Source organism: Anabrus simplex, chromosome 2, assembly GCF_040414725.1.
Source record: "Anabrus simplex isolate iqAnaSimp1 chromosome 2, ASM4041472v1, whole genome shotgun sequence".
NCBI lineage: Eukaryota > Metazoa > Arthropoda > Insecta > Orthoptera > Tettigoniidae > Anabrus > Anabrus simplex.
The window spans coordinates 871,897,583-871,920,759 of NC_090266.1; the positions used below are offsets into that span (position 1 = coordinate 871,897,583).

General features: G+C 37.4%; 1 protein-coding gene across 1 annotated transcript in view; it reads left to right on the forward strand.

The window, feature by feature from the left end:
* The window catches only part of Culd (CUB and LDLa domain), a 374,725-nt gene that overhangs the window by 181,353 nt on the left and 170,195 nt on the right, over positions 1 to 23,177 (forward strand). Inside the window, exons 8-9 of the mRNA XM_068226057.1 lie at positions 6,131 to 6,166; positions 6,243 to 6,407. Coding sequence (XP_068082158.1) covers positions 6,131 to 6,166; positions 6,243 to 6,407 — 201 coding nt within the window. The remainder of the gene's footprint in view (positions 1 to 6,130; positions 6,167 to 6,242; positions 6,408 to 23,177) is intronic.

Genomic DNA, 23,177 nt, shown 5'->3' on the forward strand with positions numbered 1-23,177 from the left:
TATGTTCCAAGCTGTCAGAGGAGAGATGGCATAGGAGGACATCAGTAGACGAATAAGTTTGAGTGGTGTCTTTAAAAGTAGGAAAGATCACAATATGAAGATAAAGTTGGAAGTCAACACGACAAATTGGGGCAAATATTCATTTATAGGAAGGGAAGTTAGGGGTTGGAATAACTTACCAAGGGAAATGTTCAATAATTTTCCAATTTCTTTGCGATCATTTAAGAAAAGGCTAGGAAAACAACAGACAGGGAATCTGCCACCTGGGTGACTGCCCTAAATGCAGATCAATAGTGATTGATTGATTGACTCGAGAAGATATGAGAAAGCATGTTGTGTCATGCATTTTTAGAAGCCTGGCCAGGCAAGGTATATAAAGAGACAGTCTTGGGTTGTTGAGTTGAGTTGCTAGTGATAGCCGTTAGTCAAGTGTGAGAACTCATGTTGTGATTGTGTTGTGTTGGTAGTTGGTTGACAGGCTAATGTGGCAGTCTTCTTCTTCTTCTTCTTCTTCTTCTTCTTCTTCTTCTTCTTCTTCTTCTTCTTCTTCTTCTTCTTCTTCTTCGATTCAGTCGAGTTCAGGAGGGTTGTTCAGTAATGTGTGTGTGTAATGTGTACATAATTTGTAAATAAAACAGTATACACAATTGACAGCATCTCATGCATGCGTCTTTGTGAATACGATGATTGCAATAATTGAGATGAACAGAGTAGATTACAAAATTAAACTATTAGAATATTTCTGATACTCAACTTGGATGATCTTGATCATCTGATGTTTGCTTTAGTAAGTCTTAAGTTTAACTTAAATTATTATCTTAGACTGTAATAAAAATGTGGTGAAGTGTAATAATAATAATAATAATAATAATAATAATAATAATAATAATAATAATAATAATAATAATAATAATAATAATCATAATAATAATAATGTTATTTGCTTTACGTCCCACTAACTACTTTTTAAGGTCTTCGGAGACGCCGAGGTGCCAACATTTAGTCCCGCAGGAGTTCTTTTATGTGCCAGTAAATCTACCGACACGGGGCTGTCGTATTTGAGCACCTTCAAATACCACCGGACTGAGCCAGGATCAAACCTGCCACGTTGGGGTTAGAAGGCCAGCGCCTTAACCGTCTGAGCCACTCAGCCCGGCTGGTGAAGTGTAAGAGTGGGCCTTGAGCCTTACCTTCGCTGCTGAACAAGGCACTATTAAATATGTATATATTTTTTTTTACATTCGCTTTACGTCGCACTGACACAGATAGGTCTTATGGTGATGATGGGACAGGAACGGGCTAGGTGTGGGAAGGAATCGTCCATGGCCTTAATTAAGGTACAGCCCCAGCATTTGCCTGGTATGAAATTTGGAAACCACAGAAAACCATATTCAGCACTGTCGACAGTAGGGTTCGAACCCACTATCTCTTGGATGCAAGCTCACAGCCGCGCGCCTAAAACTGCACAGCCAACTTAAGTTTATCTGATAATAAATAAATAAATAAATAAATAAATAAATAAATAAATAAATAAATAAATAAATAAATAAATAAATTTGTTCACAACAATAGTGAGGGGACTGACTCAGTACGAAAATTGAACATCTTTGTATAATTCCATCTTATAAGAAATAAAAGTAATCATTGCTACTGTTGCTAGCTAATGACAATACCAGGAACCCTTAATAACAATTGCTTTCATATACAATATACACAACCTTGCTGTATTATTACAAGTTGGACAGACTTCATCATATAATAACATACTACAACCTCAAAAGGAAATCATTCTGGTTCCATCGTATTCAATACTAATGAGCTTCTTAAAATCTTTAACCTATTATTATCACTATTAACATTTACAAATTGCATATGTCTTTTGGTGCATGTTCCATTCTCAATATGGGATTTTTTCAGCCAATATGCAATGACAAAATAAATGATACAGAATGAAAAGAAATGTAAAAAAAGAAAAACCATCGCATATCATCGGTACACATTTAAAAAATGTTCATACTATAAATAATATTCATAGACTAAATTGTCGCAATAAAATATTGCTAAGATGAATAAAAATGTAAACAATGTACATAAATTGCAGTGTCTACTAAAAACTGTTGTGAATCATTGGATGGATGCCATCTATTATGCTCCCATGTTAAGGCTCACCAGATAATTCTATCCCTAATACAAATTTAAAATGTAGAGATAACGACCAACACTGAACAACGTAAACAATATGTAGATCAAATTTGCACTACTCATGAATGAAATCTAAAAAAAAGAAGAAAAGAGTTACAAAGAAGCTACTTTAGAATATGCAATCAAACACGAATCAAAAACAAAGTTAAATTAATGAAAAACTCACTCCGTGGTGTCATGTGGATCTGTTTACTATTAACCTGCTCACATGTACACTGTATCATAGCTGCTTGCAAGACTGCCAAACAAATCAGCTGTCTTTATCAGGCGGTGGTGGGGAAACCGTATGAGATGTGATGTAATTTGGAATCACGGCTTTTTTCTTTAGTTTCCTAAAAGTTTCAAATAGTGTTATTAGCAGAACATTAGTTTGCGGCAATGTATCATTGAGATTGAAATTAGGGTTATACCTTTGATCCAACTGAATAAATATATTCTCATAAATATTGAGCAAATTTCCCTTCGCTGCTGTATTCAAGATTACTAAATTTTTGTCAATAGACATAAACTGATGCTTAAAATCCATCATGTGTTTGCCCATAGCCAAAAACCTGTTATGATTTTAAGCATTAACATGCTCTTGATATCTTATTTGAAAATTCCTCCCTGTATGGCAAATATAACTTAAATTACAGTATTGTTACATTTCAACTTATAAACACCTGAATAATTGAATTTATTAATATTATTGAAAGTGTGTTTAGGTAGAAGGTAGGGACCCTCTTGGAAGCAGCCCTACCCAGGGATTGGTGTCCCTACCTTTTTGAGTCCCAGAGCACACTGACCCTGTGTGTAACATCTGCTAAGGGTCCCAGCTCAGGGTTACAAGTGAAGACCTCAACAGCATCTACGGGGAAGGAGGTGGACTTAGGTATGATGGGGATGGCAGAAGAGGCAGCCCTGGACTCGAGTGTAAATACGAGTACAATCTTGACAGGCCAATGGCTTCGGGCAGATGAGGCTTTGTTGGGGGGCTGATGGTCCTTGGTGGACATAATATCACAAAAGTCCATCTAGCAGCATCTGCACTCCATGTTTGGGGCAGCTGCAAAAGGCATCTGTTTCCCGACCTGACCTGAAAGAGTTCTGGCTGTAGGTATAAACTGCCTTTGTGTGTGGCAAGCCCATCATACTAATAGACTATAAAATGATTGAGAGTGAGGGGAGGCCTCGGAAACGGTTAGGGCGCCCCCAAAACCGACGCGATTTCAGATGTTCTCATCCTGTGAAAAGTTGGCAACCAGCAACGAAGATTGCAACCATAAATGGCAAGATGGAAGAACTAATAGAATACATGGAAAAGAAGAACGTAATGTTGTAGGGATTAAGTGAAACCAAGTGGTAAGGAAAGGGACAGAACGAATTGAGGAAGGGTTTTTGGTTATTTTGGACTGAAGGTGAAAACTGCAATAATGGAGTAGGTTTTATTGTGAGGGACGACATGGTACGGTACATAGAGGAGGTCTTCCAGGTAAATGACAGAATCATGAAAATCAGACTTGGCTTGGAGAGTGGAGTGCAAAATTTTATATAAGTATATGCACCTCAGACAGGTAATGTCGGAGAGAGTCTAGAGGAGTTCTTGGAAGAACTGGAGAGGTGCATCGAAGATAAAGAAGTGGTGATAATGGGAGATATGAATCCCCACATAGGAACAGACATGCAAGGTAAAGAAGAAATAATTGCTCCTTTCATTTACAGAAATAAAAATGCAGAAGGAGAGCTATTACTAGACTTTTGTTAGAGGAATTGATTAATAGTAGGCAATACATGGTTCAGAAAGTATAACAGCTAAAAAAGTACTAGATATGGATGGGGACAAAGAAGAACAAACACAATGATTGTTCTGATTTTATTTGAGAGAGAGAAATGCAGACAATTGGATGATGTGACAGCTGTGCCAAGGGAAGATTTTGAAGAAAACCATAAAATTATAGTAGCTAAATTAAGACTTGGTAAAGTAATGAAATTAAAAGAGACAGGAGAAAGAAAAAAGTATGGAAATTGAAGGAAAAGGGATCACAAAAGAAGTACCAAGAAGAACAAAAAACAAATTACTAAAGGAGAGTTTGATGCTTGTTATTTAAAGGGGCCTATAAGGTCATCGGCCCAAATGAGAGTTTGGCAGTGTTGAAGAGGAATGGGCCAAGTTCAAGCAAGGAATGGTGAAATGTGCAGATGTTACTGTACATATGGTAGAGTATCAGGAAAAAGGAAGGAAAAGGAGACACCCTCATGGATTAACAAAGAAAAGATGTGCAGTGTGGGAAAGAAAAACAAAAAGCATGGGGGAGTTGGATAGGGGGCAGAAATACAGAGGGTAGGCTAAAGTATCATGAAGGAAAGAAAGCATGTCAGAAAATTGTAAAGGAAGAGAAACAGGAGTGCTGGGAAGACTTCACAGAAATCTTGCGGTAGGGCATTAAAGAAAGCAAGAAAGTGTTGTATGATTGGTTAAAAGCAAAGAAAACAGGATGGAAGATATAAAATTTGTGAGGACAGATACAGGACAAATTTTGACACAAAGAGAGTATTTTCTCCAGCAATGGGAGGAATATTATGCTAAATTACTTAATCATTTCAAAGAACTGGAGGAAATGAAGGAACATGAAGAAGAAATGCTGGAAGAAGACCAAAATGAAGATATAACAGTATTGGAAATAGAAGGAGCTACGAAGAAGATGAAAGCATCAGGTGTAGATGAGTTGGCTACGGAGATGATAAAGGCAGCGGAAAAAAGAAAGAAGTACTAGAAGGTTGGGGGAAGGCTCTGATAAAACCAGTATTCAAGAAGGGTGATAAGAAAGAAAGTAACAACCATAGAGGAATCACCCTAATTGCAGATGTAGCAAAGATATTTGAAAGTATATTAGCCCTTTGAGGGTCGGGTTTCCAAAGCACTGACATACCCCACAATTCAAGTTTTTGCACACGCATAAATAAACACCATCATTAATTCATGTAAAGGCACATAATACATTATATTTTAAAAAAAGGCAAAGTTATACATGAAAAAAGGGACGGTACCTTCTGATTTGCGCAGTATTTTTCTAGAAATGAATGTAAAGCTGGATTCATTAATTTGTATAATGGAATATTACTACATATCAAAGCTTTACAAATTGTGTTAATCTACTCTGCCATCTATTGTATATTCGCTATTACGTAAATTCCATTGTGTTAATAAAAAGCTTTGACTACACTTCTCCTTTGGGTATGTTTAACTAAATACATTATACAGTCAACATTCTGGAACTGTATGCAGCACATACCATTACACAGTTACTGTCACCTGCTGAACTGAATAAATCTCAAGGAACAGATTTTGAGTAGACTTGACTAGCACGTGTTTGGTAATTGGGGAAGTTGTCAATAACCCCTCCCACATATATCTGCTGGTTAGTCTGTGTACGGTAATGATGAGAACTTGTGACTATTTGTTTTCTAGGATAAAGTGACCATGAGGAGTGTTCTTTTCTTTGAAAGACTTTCTAGAAAGAAAGTATAGTATTTCCATTATTCAGAAGATAGGAAAAAAAAATTTGTTGAGGGAAGCCCAATGCATTCAAAACTATCGATTCAGGACATTAAGAATATTAAAATTATTTTATTTTCAAATATATGTGTAGAAATATGTAACTATTCTCTGAATATGCAGTAACCTTCAAAATATGCATTTGCATATGTATTTTTAAAACCTCCAGGCCCTAATAAACAGTATCTGTCTAAGAAACAGCATAAGGATTGCCTATGAAGTGGTTTGGGGGTTTGCCCATACATAGCCTAATTCATGCTACTGAGCTCTTGTTAATTCAGTTTTTGTGGTAATATTTTACAGTGATGTATATAAAGGAAAATTTAATTAGAATATTCTTGCTATACATTTTGTTTGCTCATTTGTAATTGCTTTTCTTCTTTTTCTGTTCAGGCAATCTTTTGGAGAAGAATGTCAAACCAATTACTGGTAAGATTATTCTCTTAATTTCAATTCAGTAAAAATCCTTCTTTCTCTATGATCTAAAATATTGTATATGTTTCAGATTGTGGTGGCGTTGTGGACAATCTTGGAGGAGCTATCACTATGATGAACATGGTTTCTAGGGGAATAAGATCTTACGATTGTATTTGGTTAATTCATCCTCCAAAGAATTATCTTCATCTAAAAACACATCTCTATCTCAAAGTGGCCACATTTATTGACATGGGTAAAGATACTTACAATAAACATTTATAATGTGTTTTATTATTTAATGGAAATAATATGTCATCTTCATGAAGAACAAAATTTGTGGGCACTGAAAAATATCTTAACTACACTGACTAGGGGGGAAAAAATTTAAATTTTGGAAGAATGTTATGTTTATCTGAAAACTTACTTTTTATTGATTACACAGCACATTGTATTGGCTGTGCTCTGTGTACATTGTTCTCATCATCAAGTTAAGTTCTTTTTACAATATTTTGTGACTATTTAAAAAATAGCATTTTTTTTTCATTTTCATTGAATTTCACTGAATAGAATTAAACGGACACTGATATTTCTTAATTCATGATCTTGCGTGCACTGTGTGGAGATAAAATTTATGGTCATTCTGCAATGGGGATAATGTTTTATGGCTAACTGTGGTGAAAGTGAAAGATCAGATTGTATTAATGGGTGTATGTCACAGACACCAAATGACAAGGCACTAAGGCGTGCTCAGTTCGAACTATTAAAAATAACTTTAAAAATTACACCCTGGATTTGATGGGGAACATATATCTAATATGGACAAGACAAGGTCAACTAATAGCTATAAATTATACAAGGCAAGGCATGACGTCAGTTTAGAGGAAAACATGTTTATGAAAATAAACAAGAAAATATGAAAATATATAGAAAATAAATCATCAAATGTAACAGAAAAATATATGACTCAGGTCTTTCTCACAGTTTATAGAGTTCATCTTGAGGATCAAAATTATATTACATTTTAACTAGTGTATGCCGACACACATACATAACATTTAGCAAGAAAAGTTCCTAAATTTTAACACTTTAACACTGTGGCTTGCATGCTCGCACCACGCGTCTGGCTGGTTTGTTAATTCTTTATACTTTAGATGAGTATTTCCTCATTCCTGCACACTTTACATTGTAGTGGGGTCCCTAACCTTAAGAAAGACGAGTTTTAATGCACTTTGGTGTGAAAATAACTAATCTAACTGTACACAGTAAAACATATGCTGAGTGGTAAAACATCCTACCAATATACACACCTCAGTCACGAGTATACTCATGAACACAAAAAACAACTTTGGGTTGGAACCACACACCAGTAAAAAATCACACAAATGGCAGAATGTACACACATCAAAGAACAAAAACATGCTGTCATACTTTCCAGTCATCACCAAGAAAAAGCATGCCGCATTCGTGAAATTCTCACTCACACACAGTCTTGATGGAAAATATTAATGAGATAAATTTTACACTTTGAGCAATCCCTTCCTATTCAACGTAGGTTCCTGTAATAGATTACATGACACAAAACCAATCATCTGGTGGATCTTATAACATCATGCATAAATCAACATGGTTTCCTGATATAAATTACATGACTCAACGTTGGTCTCTGAAAAAGATTACATGACAGAAATAATCCTCAGTGCGGTCATATCATAAAAGACAAGTCAAAACTAAGCGTTGCGGTATAAAAGTCTCGTCTACAGCATCAATCGTACTGATATGGACAAACACTAATAAAATCAACACAAATAGGCCGTTGAAATAAAACTCTCCTTGGTAGAAGCACACATCATCCTCACCTACCACACGGCGGAATGACTCAAAAGCAGAGATTCAGTCTCCCAAAATTGCAGCAAATACCAATACATCTGGGGTCCAACCCTTATTACATGCTGCTCACAAGTCTACCCGAGTCAAGTTACTCGAACAAGAAAATGCAAGCCTTAACAAAAATCATCACACCGAAAATATAGCACGTGTCCTAAATTTGCCAAAACTGATACAAATATAAAAGACTTCGTCTCACTTTCACTCTCAAAAAAAAGGAAAAAACATCACGCTAGTCACAAACGCGAGCACTCGCGCATGTAACGTTAATCTTTAAATAAAATGGCCAACTCTGTAATAAGACAATAACTAGAAATAGAGAAATTACCACATAGACATAGATCATGTCTGAAAATCTGAAAGTTACTGAAATATCTTACCCATTCAACTCGAGAAAATTGCATTAATAATAATAATAATAATAATAATAATAATAATAATAATAATAATAATAATAATAATAATAATAATAATAATAATAATAGCAAGACTTAAAGAAAACTGATTCTAATATTCGGTACTTGGAATACGAAACTGCATTTGAGGAAATCGTGAACCAATCACAAATTCACACCCATATTTACAATTCAAATAATCATGAAGATGACGGTAACAGAGGTCGTGGACAGAATCTCCACCAACCCACACACTCTCAAGCACAATGCAATGAATCAGAGAAGACATGACGGCATGATCTCGTACACTTTGAAATCCCATTATCTAATGAATCTAGTCCTTCCTGATTTTAATTTAAATCCCTCTTTTCATTTAAGCCCTGAGACATTCACTGCATCTCAAACATCAAAGGAAAACAAATCAATAATAAAAATAACTAAAAGCAAGAAACTGACTTGTAAAAAGAATGACGTTAACCACTCAGCTATAAAATCTCAATAAAAGAAAAAGGCAAGCTGTGGCCTCATGCAATCGGTCTACATGTACCTTACAGTTATTTACATTTAAATATACAAGCTTCCTTACATTTACTGAAGTAGGACGTAGTCCTTCCAACCAAGAGCTAAACCTACTGAAATTAAATAATAAAAAGAAACTGACCCATCCCCTTGGCTACATTAAAACACATGCACAAATACATTATTACATTGCAAATCTAATATTCATCTTATGTTGATTCGGCTGCCCGCTTTCAGTCAGCCCGCTCCCAATCCTTCTAGCCACCCACATTGACTGTGATGCCTTCAAATTGGAACTCGTTCAGTCCATGGTTCTCCATCCGGGCGTGGGAAACGTGTTCTCCCTGCGTCTTCCTGTTTCTGCGGGTTCGGACCTTGACTAAAACATTCTGTTCATTCATGGTATTACAGCTGGGTCAATACAAACTGCCAGTTACTATTTACAACAATCAGGGTAATTTCGAGGAACGGTGAAAACCAGTTCCCATTCAACCGCGCGATAACTCACCACTTATCTAACACCGTAAATAAGTCAATTTCCCACTCACTCTACACTTCAGCTGTATTATGTCACAGCTCAAACAGCTGGAAACAGTACACAATAGTGGACTTGAAACTGTGGCATTTGTGCCCTCGGGAAATCTATTTTAAATAGGCAGGCAACTATGCGTGTAAATAATTCATATCGAAACTGTTTTTTCCGTCTGAAATTTGAAGACACTAAACAGCAAATTTATCAAAGTTCAATTCCACCCAGAAATGTTAGTGCATAAAAGTAAAGTTATTGTCTCGGCATTGTTCTTACAGGCCCCCATGCCTACAAATATTCTTAGCTCTCCTAAATCATGGGTAATTAAGTGCAGCCTGAGTGTATTGAGCTAAATGTTAGAAAGTCCCCACACGATCAAGACACATAATACTGACTCCACTTTCGCCGGAAATAAACTTCTTCTCAAGATGTTACTACTTCGAAGACTCCTGCCGAATAAGGGTAGCTAGCCCATGTGCTGGTCACTTTACTAATTCGCCTCCACAGACGATATTGCATGCTCGTTCAAGGCCATCTCCCTCTTTAAACAGTGCTTAGTCAATATCGAAATGACGCTACCTGAACATTGCATCACCGTATGATATCCTAGCCTCTCCCCGATCTTTCGAAATGTGGTCCGTTGGTCCATGCCGTTGTCTTCCATTATTTCTTTGTTCTGAACCAAGCATGTGTAGGTCGGGTGTGTCACGTAGCAGCCCCTCTTTCTTAATATAGCTTGCGAACAAATACACTCTCGGCTTCAAGCTTCCTGTTGAAATTGTGAAACCCAGGCCCTGGTCCCTCCAAGTTCCTAAGACTCAATAAAACAAAATATTTACTGTACTCTCAATAAATGATCAATTAAATGAGTACTTATATCCTCAACACATAGACAAAAAGAATCGTGTAATGATTTTTTTTCTCTTTAGCTCTCCATGGTACCTCATTTTCATCTGGGCATGATTCCTGTCTCCTTCTCCTGTGCGGCTTCTGCTTCCGCTTGAATTCCTCCGCTAAGATTAGAGTCTGGCGTTCTTTTGTTGAGATGTGCATTTTCTTCCAGCACCTCCTTGCACCATTGTCGTAATTTTCTTAGTAGCTTCTCTTCATCCTCGCACTCCTCACACTTCATCACCTGTCTCATGTTCTCCCTGGTTTTGATGTGCAAATTTATTTGTCTCTGGTCTACCAACATTGACCTCCTCGTCGATTTCTTTGTCTTCTTCTTCTTCTACTTCTCCTGGGACATCTTCTTCTTCTTTCACTTCTTCGTCATCTCCTTCTTCCACTATACTGTTAGGTTTATAGTAGGGCTTCAAGTTAGCAGTGTTATGAACGGTTACATTACCATCGTCCATTTCTCTGTTTATCACGTTGAAGTGCCTTACTCTCAGTCCCCTCACATCCCTCTTGCGCCGCTCTAATATTGCCTCCTTCCATTGCTCCTCTCTTTCCTTCCTCGCCAATTCATTGAGGTATCTTTCTGATTCTTACCTTCGTTCTTCAGTATCTTCCCTGAAGTTACGGCCTGGTTGGTTCCATTCTCGGCCTCCAGCTCCTGTGCAATTCGTAAACACTCTCCGATTTCTGTAGAGGTGGCTAGGATTTTCTTCTCTTCTTGCTGGCCTCCTTTCTTGCCGTCGCCGATTTCCTGGATTCCATCACTTGAATCTTGTTGGTTGCCTACCGTAGTGGTTTCTGTCATTGTAGCAGTATACTTGACTTGGCTGCCAAGTACCTTATGCCTAATGTGTGTATTAGTCCCTTGATCTATTCCACGTGGTTTATCTACTACCACGATGGCATTAATCACGTTCACCTGATGGTAGTGCTGTCTTGCATTCCTGTGGTTGTATCTAATCTGTTTCTCTATCACGTTAATTTATTCTTCCTGCGTGGGCACATTATCCAGCTCCTTGAGCTGTTGTAATTGGGCTGTGAAAAACTTGCATATTTAGACGGGGATTTTGCTGGGTATTTCCTGGAGTAGAGCTCCAACCTAAGAGATTGTTGAGTCTGCGTGTTCCAATATTTTCACAGATACTCTCGCTTGAATTCCTCATAGTTGTGGAAGGAATAGTGAAACGCTGTAAACCACGTTAAGCTATGCCTGTTAAGTAGCTTTTGCACGGCCGTGAGCTGTTTTTCACACAAGAAATCCTTGGGCGTCACTGCTCCTAACCCACCAGACTTCCTGGGCATGTCATCCCCTGTCCGAATTATGTTTGCGATTGGGGTTGACATCTGTACATTTTGGCCTATGTGTGTCCCATTTACGTTACTTGTAAGACTCTGATTATCGTACACTGTGTCATCTAGTGGTGGCCCTAGCGTAATAGTGTCATTCAGTGGTTCCGGTGCAAGGTAACACTGCTGGTATGACATTGACTTCAAGTTCTTCATTGATGTATCGTCTTGCAACCTCAACTGCGTCATCTCCCTCTGGAGTTTTAATATTATATTTGCATGCGTCCCTAAATCATGCTTAATGTCTGTTATCTGGCTGGCATTGCTGTCTATCTTTATCTCAGCCTTCTGCTGTCTTTTGCCCCATGACCTGTTTTCCAGTCATTGACTGGGTCAGGGATGTAATAAATGAATCATATATAAGCTATTAGTATGATGGGGTCGCCTCTTCCAAAGTGATTTGTTAATGGCTGATAGATGCTATGAAATGATAATGGAGAGTGTTGCTGGATTGGAAAATGATGGAAAACCAGAATACCCGGAGAAAAACCTGTCCCGCCTCCACTTTGTCCAGCACAAATCTCACATGGAGTGACCGGGATTTGAACCACGGTATCCAGTGGTGAGAGGCGATGCGCTGCCGTCTGAGCCAAGGAGGCTCCAAACCTTTCCCCTATCTCTATGCTATTCTGGCTGCTTTCTTCCTGGTTTTGATCTATCCTTCCGTTGACTTCCTTCCATAGACTAGATATCTTGCCCCTGATTTCCGTTTTCACCCAGCCGACTTCTTCTTCCACCAGCTGTCGAACTTCTTGCACTTCCTTCCTAATCTCAGCTATAATTTCTTCCTTCATTACGTTTATCTGACCTTCCGTCTTCTTCTGGATAGCCTTTACTACGGTCAGCATTTCTGCTTTCAATCCTGACACCCTATATTTGAAATTATTTGAAACTTCGGGGATCGTAACATTGACCTCCTTTTTGAGCGCTTCCATTCCATCCTTGAGCATGCTCATTTCGCACTCCATTTAGACTTCTCATGATTACCACTAAGTCAGCCCTAGTGTGTCATCTCTCCCTTCATCTGGCTACCTGCTCTTACCCTTGTGCAAGCTGTTTGGTGAGCTCATCACTACCTGCACTGCACTCGAGTTTTAAATTTTTTATCTGATCTAACAGTTTCTCTTGTGCCTGCCTATTGTTCTCATCAGTCTTTTCCTGCACCTGTCTAATGTTCTCATCAACCCTTTCCTGCGTCCGTCTAATGTTCTCATCAGTCTTTTCCTGTGGCCATCTAATGTTCTCCTCCAGCAACTTGCCAATTTCCTCTAAAGTAGCCATTACTACACAGTGAATATAAAACATATGGGAATGGCTGGCCTTCAGCATAGCCACATACTGAATCAGTAAAAAGAACAAATAAATAGCCAGTGCCCTCACGTAAAAATTCAGCTTACTCATATTTTACATTAATGACCACGATTACCTCACAAGATAATCGCAACCAATTTGGAAAATTAAAATAACCTGTGCCATGTAGGTTTTAGCAGAGCTGAATATAAAGAAAAACAATGAACTCTATCTCACTGCCATAAACAAATTTTCCTTAAATCTCAATGTCACTTGAAAATAATAATAATAATCATAATAATCTGGTCACTTTTATCTAGGGCGCCACCTCCATTCTGTGTCATGCCCTTAATTCTATGGCCTAATTTGAACAAAAATGAAAGAAATAACCTTCCAACAAGTTTCATTACGTTAAAAATTTACTTGGAGCTCATAAAAAACATACCCCGATGGGTGAAATGTCAAACCTATACTCTGCTATAGTTAGCTCGCATATTTATGTGGACTTTTGAATTGTCATTACATTCCATCTCATTTCATACTATTAGGGGCCGATGACCCCTTTAAACAACAAGCATCATCATCATCATCATCATCATCATCATCATCATCAAAATGGCAGGATCATTGTCTACATGCTGTAGTGTCCATTGACAGAATACCACCCGGGCTTCAAAATCAAGACCATGGAGCTCCTGGTGTAGGTTCATATGGTACGAGTGAAACTGCTGGGTATGCAATATCCACGTAACAGACATCAGGCTGATGTTTGTCTCCTGTGGAATGGCCCACTTGCTAGTGTGAGGGTTATGCCGGATAGCATCCAAGATAACCTCTTCATTGTGAGCAGACATCACGGGATGATCTCAAACAGTCCGTGTCCTTCCCAAGTTCACAGTAGCCCACAGACATCTTTCCACACTCCAAAATGTCATGCCTGTCGGTTGTCGTCTATATGTAAAGCGTACTTGATACAGGTGTTGTGCCTGGTATGCATTCTGGCTTAAGTTCTCTATAGATGAGTAACATATCCACATACTCGTTGCTGGAATACATCATGAGGAATTGAATAAGCTTTGCATTGTGTTGTGACCTGCCTTCAAGGAGGGGAGTTCACACGGCTATATAACTATCTGTCATCGCATGTTGTTATTGTTCCAAAGGGGTTACACCAGGGCCGGAACTAGGAGATTTGTCGGCGGGGGGGGGGGCAAAGATCAGTTTGCCGCCCTCCATCTCCCGACTCCCTCCCTCCCCCTCCCCCTCCGCTAAAATATAATACCTCCGTAAGCTATATTTTTAGTTGCGGCAGTTCAAATTACACACCATGTGTATACTATTAAGAAGTTTTATTTATGAAAAAAGCACTTATGTTAATATACTTATACATATTAATACATACATTACACTTATATTGAAAAACACTTATATTAATACACTTATACATGACTATTACAAATAATTTGTTTGTAGTGTAACTCAATTGTAACTACGCAAAAATTTGTTACATATTGTACCTCAAAATTGAATTCTTCGAGCCGTCTTAGCTGCAAATGTACTGATGATGTCATCAAAGTTGATTAGGGATGCTCGTTCGTGTTCAGTTGATATTATACTTAGATTAGACAGTCTCTCCTGTCCCATTGTACTTCCCATGTAGTTTTTGATGATTCTGAGTTTGCTAAAACTTCGTTCTCCAGATGGAACTGTAACTGACAATGTGCGGAACATTCTCAGTGCAGTAGTAATGTTAGGGTAGCCTTCCACTAGTTTATTTTTATAAATAAGGCTTAACATTTCTCTTGATGTGGCTCCCTTTAAATTTCAGTCAACTGATAAAGCGTGGTGCTTGAAACTTTCTATTTCAAATTTAAATTCTTCATTGTTGAGATCGGCAGTGTAGATATTTGCCAATTCTTCTGCTTTCATTTTTAGATCTTTTGTTTGCATTTCTTTAATTCGAACTGCATTCAAAAATCCAAACTTGCTGTTTATGTTGTCCAAAGCCTTAAACCTGTCACTGAGTTCCGTAATCATCTGGTCAATAACCTCTAACATAGCTACTTGGTACACATTCTCAGTACTTGTCGGAGCTTCATCGCCACAGAGCTAATCAGACATTTTTTTCTTATTTCTTTGCCTTTTTTCTGAGAACTCAGATGGTAGACCACTCATGCTTGCTAAGAATTTACCCTCAGTAATGGACTCAGATGGAGCAAACTCTCTGCAAGACTTCAAGAACGTTAAAAGTCCTTGAAGTTTCCGGGTGGGCAAATCTACTGTTACATCCTTTCTTTGCAAAACCTCATTGGCATGATTGATCTTTTTGAAGAAAGCATGCCAAAAATATGTGAAAACGATGAATTCAAGTTTCCCAATATTTTTCAAAAGGGAGCTGCCCTCACTCTTAGTTTGAGGTGTTGAGATGTCATGGTTTTTAAGATCCTCTAGAGCCTGCACAACTTTACCGTAATGTTTATACACAGCTTCGACCGCATCTAATCTTGCAGACCATCTTGTATTGCTTTCAGGTTTCAATGTCAGTGGCACATATTTTCGGAGAACTTCCCATCGTGAAGTTGAAACCGCAAAGAAAGAATACATACTGTTCAAAGTTTCGAAAAAATTCTGAGCCATAAAAGTAGCACTGGCCGTATTAGCACCAACTAAATTGAGGGAGTGAGCATCACATCGGACAAAATATGCTAGGTCGTTCCCCTGAAGTATGGTAGTCTGGACTGAACTCCCATATACTTCCCGGCCATATTTGCCCCATTGTCGTAGGATTGGCCTCTACGGTTCTCTAAGTTTAGTCCATCTTTGTCTATTTTTTTTTTAGGATTTCTTGGCTGAGACCTTCACCTGTTTTGTCACTAACTGGGAAAAAAGTCAATAAAACTATCTTCTACCTCCGATATTTATTTGCTTTGACGTAACGAACTACTTGAGTCACTTGCTCACTGTGGCTGATATCCGGAGTGCAGTCAAATATTAACGAATAATATTTCGCATCCAAAATGTCTTGTATTATCTTTTTCCTTATGTTCGAAATTATTTCAAGGAACTCATCTTGTATTTTAGGTGAGAAATACGAGATTTGCCCTTTCTTATGCCGCTCAATATGTCGTAGAAGGGGGACATTGTAATGCGATATAAGTTGTACTGTATTCAAGAACTTTCCACTGGATGGGTTGCTGAAACCACAGTCTTCTTTAGTTCCTCAGAATGGACTCCCTTTGCTTTGCTAGGAATAGAATAGCATCGATAAAGCAGTGCAATACCGCCTTCCAGTGAGACTCTTCTGGATGGATCTAGTTTTGGAGTTCTGCATCAGTACCTCTCTTTCCTAAACAAGATTCCAAAGCTTTCCACGAACAAAAGCAAAGTTTGTGGATGGATGAATTTTCATGTTCAGGCAATTTTTCACTGAGGTTTCTCCAATTAGTAAGTCCTTTTTCTTTAGCTAAGGAAGGCACATGATTTGATGCTAAGTGTGAAAGCAGCCTGCAGGGAACACAATATAGAGCTTTCTTACTTTCACTGTAGCCTAACCATGATCTCTTTACTTTTTCTTCATTTTTGAGAACTTTATCAAATCAATCTTTGGTTAAGTTATGTCCTTCTCTGCTGCTATTACTTAAATTTGGCTCAATCAGATTTTCAAAGCTCATTTTTGTTATGTAACACCTTTCAGAATCTGAAAAACTATGTGGCCATGAACAGGGATCCCTAAAATCAAAGGAAATCTCGGATGTTTCTTCAAGACCAGTTGTAGGGTCTGGACGAGATGATAATTCATCTTCATTCGCTTCACCAATAGGACTGAGTTTCTTGCAAAGTTCGACATGTTGCGTACCTTCCTCTCCAGCTTCAACGTCATCTAAAATATTAAAAGATGGGATTCAAATTCAATCAGTAATATGATATATTACAAAATGAAGTGTTAAAAATGCCGTAAAGTCCGATAAGGTACAATTAATTCATCTCTTCCCTAATGTGCTATAATTTAATTATTGAAATTAAAATTAATATTTACTTACCTGATTTTTCTTTTCAGCCTTCATCTTCATTAACATTGGTGTTTGTGACAGCACATCGCTTTCTTTCTTCCTTTTTTCTTTGGCAAGTTTTCTGTACTTGGCTCCACTGAGTCGTTTTCTGCCATCCATAATTTGGAAACTGATAAAAACTTAGCTCAAAGTGTACTAAACAATTCCGTTTTCCAAATGATGATACACGGTAACACGAATAACTAACCAACACTCCAAACACTAATACCTAAACAGTAAATGTAAATAAAATAAAACAACTGTCGGTTCGTATCAACACATGCAGACAACAGTCTACGCAGGCTGCATGTGTAGCCGTCGATAACGACAACAATGACTGCAGGTTTCTGTTTAGCATGAGGAGAAAGTGGGTGAGGCAGATGAGATGCTCGCGCATCGCGTCAAGGTCAGACTGTTTTCGAGTCCCTGACCCCGCTGCCGAGCACTCAGGCTACTAATTATTCATATCAGTAGTAGGCATAACAGTATAAGACTCACTTCAGACCCATGAAGTACGTTGATTCTTGTGTCGTGTCTTATAATGAAGAAAATAACTTGGTATACGGTGTCAATGTAATAAAGTTGATAAATTGGGCAACAGAATTAAATTAAAAAATTAAACAATATTAATTGTGGTATTATTATTTTGAAAAATTAAATAACTTATTATTATTTTTTATAAACTTTTCAAATTTTGCCGCCCCCTGAAATCTGCCTCCCGGGGCACGTGCTCTCCCTGCCCCGCCCTAGTTCCGGGCCTGGGTTACACTTTACCCTACCTGTGGTCTACGAAGCTTGAAACATGTATGACATAGCTAACTGGTTGCCTGTGTACTAGCCTCAGATCATCACCTCACCTCATTCTTGTCCAACTCAGCACCATGCCCCATGCCATGATACATACGGCCCTTTTCAGGGCCAAATAAACAAATCAGTCTGTGGAAGCTATCATTTGCAGTGGCTCAGACGGTTGAGGAGCTGGCCTTCTCAACTCAGCTTGGCGGATTCGATCCTGGCTCAGTCTGGTGATATTTGAAGGTGCTCAAATACATCAGCCTCATGTCGGTAAATTTACTGGCATGTGAAAGAACTGCGGGACAAAATTCCTGAACCTCAGCATCTCTGAAAACTGTTAAAGTAGTTGGTGGGACGTAAATCAAATAACATTTATTATTATAAGCTATCATTAATGCAGCCTTACCACATCCCAGGAAAGTGGCAGTTAAAAAATAAAATAACTACATATACATATGGGATTTTGAACCTTTGAGCTCTGTCCACTATCACAACTCACACTGCGCACTTGCCATATGAACTGCAATCAAAGGTAGGGAAGGTCCATCTTTTCCGTATAATTAATTTGATGTATTTTATGTATTGAATAGGTGGGTGTATAAATAAATATTTGTAATTTTAACATTGTATATTGAATTTCAATATGGATTCATAATGAAAATGATTACTTGCAACATTCATTCATTCATTCATTCATTCATTCATTTATTTCAATTAATTCCAACGAGCCTGCAGGCTCATACATAGGAATTGTACAGGACATTACATACTGGCGGGCACTTACACATCAAAATATAATTTGTGTATATAAGATAATTAATAAATGGTTGAACATATAAACACATACAATATATAAAATATGTACATCATCAATATGAGGATTACAGATAATTATTTCTGACTGTATTTACATTTACGTAACATGAAAGTTGCAAAGGTACAAGAATGGATTATGGAGTATTTTCATTTACATAAGAGTTGCTGAAGTACAAGAATAGATTTCAGATTATTTACAATTACATAACACAAAAGTTGCAGACGTACAGGAATTGATTACAGAGTATTTACAGTATATATACATAACACAGAGTTGCAGAGGTACAAGAACAGATTACAGAGTATTTACATTTACATAACATAAAAGTTGTAGAGGTACAAGAATAGTTCCGGACAGTTTGCAAGATTGTTTGGGAGAATGCCTTAAATGACATCTGATATTTTGATTTAAACAGCACTGTACCTTTCCCAAAAATAATGCCTGACTCTTTGTTTGAATTTTGCCAAAGTTGGTGCTGTTTTTATCTCCACAGGGATGTTATTAAATAACTGGATCGCAGAGAACTTCAAGCTGTTTATACCATATTTATAAGAGCAAACATTGTATAAGGCAAAGTCATTTGCATGCCTAGTAGGCTACTATATGGATATACTTAGTCGAGCAGCTCATCTCCTTTCTCTTAAGTTTTCCCAGCCCAAACTCTGCAACATTTTGGTAACGCTATTCTTTTTTTCGGAAATCACCCAGAACAAATCGAGCTGCTTTTCTTTGGATTTTTTCCAGTTCTTGAATCAAGTAATCCTGGTGAGGGTCCCATACACTGGAACCATACTCTAGTTGGGGTATTACCAGAGACTTATATGCCCTCCCCTTTACATCCTTACTACAACCCCTAAATACCATCATAATTATGTGCAGATATCTGTACCCTTTATTTACAATCATATTTATGTAATTACCCCAATGAAAATCTTTCCTTATATTAACACCTAGGTACTTACAATGATCCCCAAAAAGAACTTTCATACCATCAACACAGTAATTAAAATTGAGAGGACTTTTCCTATTTGTGAAACACACAACCTGACTTTTAACCTTGTTTATCATCATGCCATTCCCTCTGTCCATCTCACAACATTATCGAGGTCATTTTGCAGTTGCTCACAATCTTATAACTGATTTATTACTCCGTACAGAATAACATTGTCTGCAAAAAGCCTTATCTCTCACTCCACTTCTTTACTCATATCATTTATATATGTAAGAAAACATAAAGGTTCAATAATACTGCCTTGAGGAATTCCCCTCTTAATTATTCCCGTCAGATAAAGATTTGCCTACTCTAAAACTCTGAGTTCTGTTTTATAGAAATATAGCCACCCATTCAGTCACTCTTTTGTCTAGTCCAAGTGCACTCACTTTTGTCACTAGTCTCCCATGATCTACCCTACCAAATGCCTTAGATAGGTCAATCGCAATACAGTCCATTTGAGCTCCTGAATCCAGGATATCTACTATATCTCGCTGGAATTCTATTAAGTAGTAATAAATTTGTTATATGAATATTGAAGGTTTAAGTAAGTAATAGGAACCTGTTTAGGCATAAAATGAAGTTGATAACATTTAGCAAATACATCACCTGCCAAAAAGTATAGTAGAACATCTTGTACCTCAAAAGAAATCACCAGAACTGTTAAGACATTATCCCACAAGGTGATGAGACAGCTCCCTTGGTGGATTGGAGGTAGTGTGTCTGATTCATAATCGAAATTTGGCAGGTTACATCCTGGCTGAGGTAAAATGTCGAAGTCCTCTCGTATTTATTAGGCTGCAGAAAATAACTGATGATATGGTTAGGTTAAAACTTGATTTATATTTCATAATAAATATTGTACTGAAAGTGAATCTAATAAGTAACTAGTTTTGACAATTCAAAACTGTACAGTGTATAAATAACAGAATTCTTCATAGCTATGTTTCATTGCATTTGAGGCCTCTTTTTATGCCTTGACCAAAGTCTGGGAATTATAGTATGAATGGGTATAACTTATAGTTGTGAATTTCATTGTGTTCCGTATTGAAGTGGGATTACAGTAAATTAAAATTCTTTCAAGGTCCACGTATTCAATACAATAACATTTTATTGTGCTTCAATCACATGTCAAATGGTACTAGTTTCGGGATCTGTGTGCCATCATCAGCCTTAAGTGCAAATTAAACAATTATATACATATACCTAAAACATCTAAAACACATTTTAACACATTATAAAATACATTATTGTAATGATACATGAGATAAGTTAAAATTATGTTACAGTCGAATACTATGATATAAAATTCTTAACCCTCAATCGGGCACGCTCTTCCGACGAACACTTTCGGGCGCGCGCATTCTTTTAGACCGCAGCGGTTATTTTCATAATTTATTGTACGGCCTTAGAATCTAATAAAAATGTTGGAGTTTAATACTTTTGCAAGTAAGTTTCCTTTTATTTATATAATATTTAAAACATTTTTACGTACTCAATGACCGCATTAGAAAAATAAAAACTTGTTGAAAATTGAGTTGATTTACAAATAAAGCTTTGAAAAATAACTTTCCGTTCTATTTATTTTTTCTGGTTTGAAAAATGGAAGCAATTTGAACTAGATATACATTTATCCTCCCCTTCATCCACTGTCACTGTAATATTTAGCAAATACATCACCTGCCAAAAAGTATAGTAGAACATCTTGTACCCCAAAAGAAATCACCAGAACTGTTAAGACATTATCCCACAGGGTGATGAGACAGCTCCCTTGGTGGATTGATTTATTACTCTGTACAGAATAACATTGTCTGCAAAAAGCCTTATCTCTCACTCCACTTCTTTACTCATATCATTTATATATGTAAGAAAACATAAAGGTTCAATAATACTGCCTTGAGGAATTCCCCTCTTAATTTTTTTTTCAGAAATATTTGTATTTCAAATTATAAAAACTTCTAATTTTACAGCATAACAACCACCTTTGTGAAAAACATGTTTATAAGAGAATTATACAATATTTTGCGTATATTTGAGTTCATATTCAAGTTCAATTTTGTACTATTTTCTTTATGTGGACACACTGAAGAATTATTGTCATTGTTTTAACCAAATATTGGTATAATCAACAATCTTTTGTACAATATCGTCTGGAGAAAATAGCTCCCAAGTTTTAGTTGGAATTTTGGCATTCCTGGCTAAACCTTTAGGCCCTGTAAGGCGTGTTACAATATTATGACCTGGTCCATGACCAGTCCTTGCGAATGTTGGGTCGCACACCATTCTGTCTTACCGTCCTTGCCTGTCAAATTCACTTCAGAAACACCAGCACCACATCCGTCATCACCACATAGCTCACTATTTGTATCATGGTCAGTAACCTGAAGATTGTCAGTTTAACCTTCATCATCACTTTGTGGCTGCTATCTGGAAGTATCTTCTGCTGCCTCATCAACTTCTTCCAATAGGCATCCTACTGCTTTGTCTCTGTCTTTCACAAATGCAGTTATTCTTTCAGTTTCTTCCTTTTCAACACTCTCTATCAATGATCGGATCCTTTCCTCTTCAGCAGGATCCATATTGAGATGTATATGCACACGAAACTAAACGAATCTAGTAAAACACACCCGGGCGCGTACTGGTCACAATGACCGAGACACAAGTTACACTAACGGGTGCATCGGTGTAAAAGACCGCAGACTGACTCGAACATCTACTTTCATGTCTACAGGGTGTCTGAGGAGGGGCCACCCTATCAGGTGGCTAGATGATCCCTTGGTGGAGATAGTCTGGAGGAGGGGGGCATAGCCAGTACCTACTAATACAACAGGCCTCACAGCACGGCTGATGACGTCACAAGGATAGGCAGTCACTCCTGAAGCGCGCAACGGCACTTCAGTGGTTGTTGAACGAATTACTTTGATGATGAGAACTTGTGAGCTTTACAAAACGTTTTCAAAAGATGCTCTTTCAGGGTATTAAAGCACATTCAGTTGTACCGAGACCAATTAAAGCAGAAGAAAGACGGAGAGATGGCGCACTCCGTTTTCTGGAAATTTCGTAAAAGTTCAGATTGATAGTAAATAACAAAAAGGGGTTTTAATTTGATTGTTACCATTTTTTAGTTAATAATAATTTTATGACCCTTGGTGATTAGTAATTAACCTACGTTTTACTCATGAAGTATCAGTTAACATTTTACTGGAAAATAAAATAATTACATTAATTAATAATCAAGGTCTTTCGTATATACTACTAATTATAAGCCAAAGTAAACTGGAATTTCGTCCCATTTAAGACTCTTTAACGTGCCGGAAACCTCCCTTTATTTCTTATTTAGAACATTTTATTTTTACTATTTTGGTAAATATTTCTGTCTTAGTGCTGACTTAGAAACAAATCAGATATTATACATAATGGAAATAATTAGTTACAAATGAAAAATGGAATACAAAGGAGGGAATGATTCACAGAGGATGAAGAAATTATGCTGGAATTCATAACAGG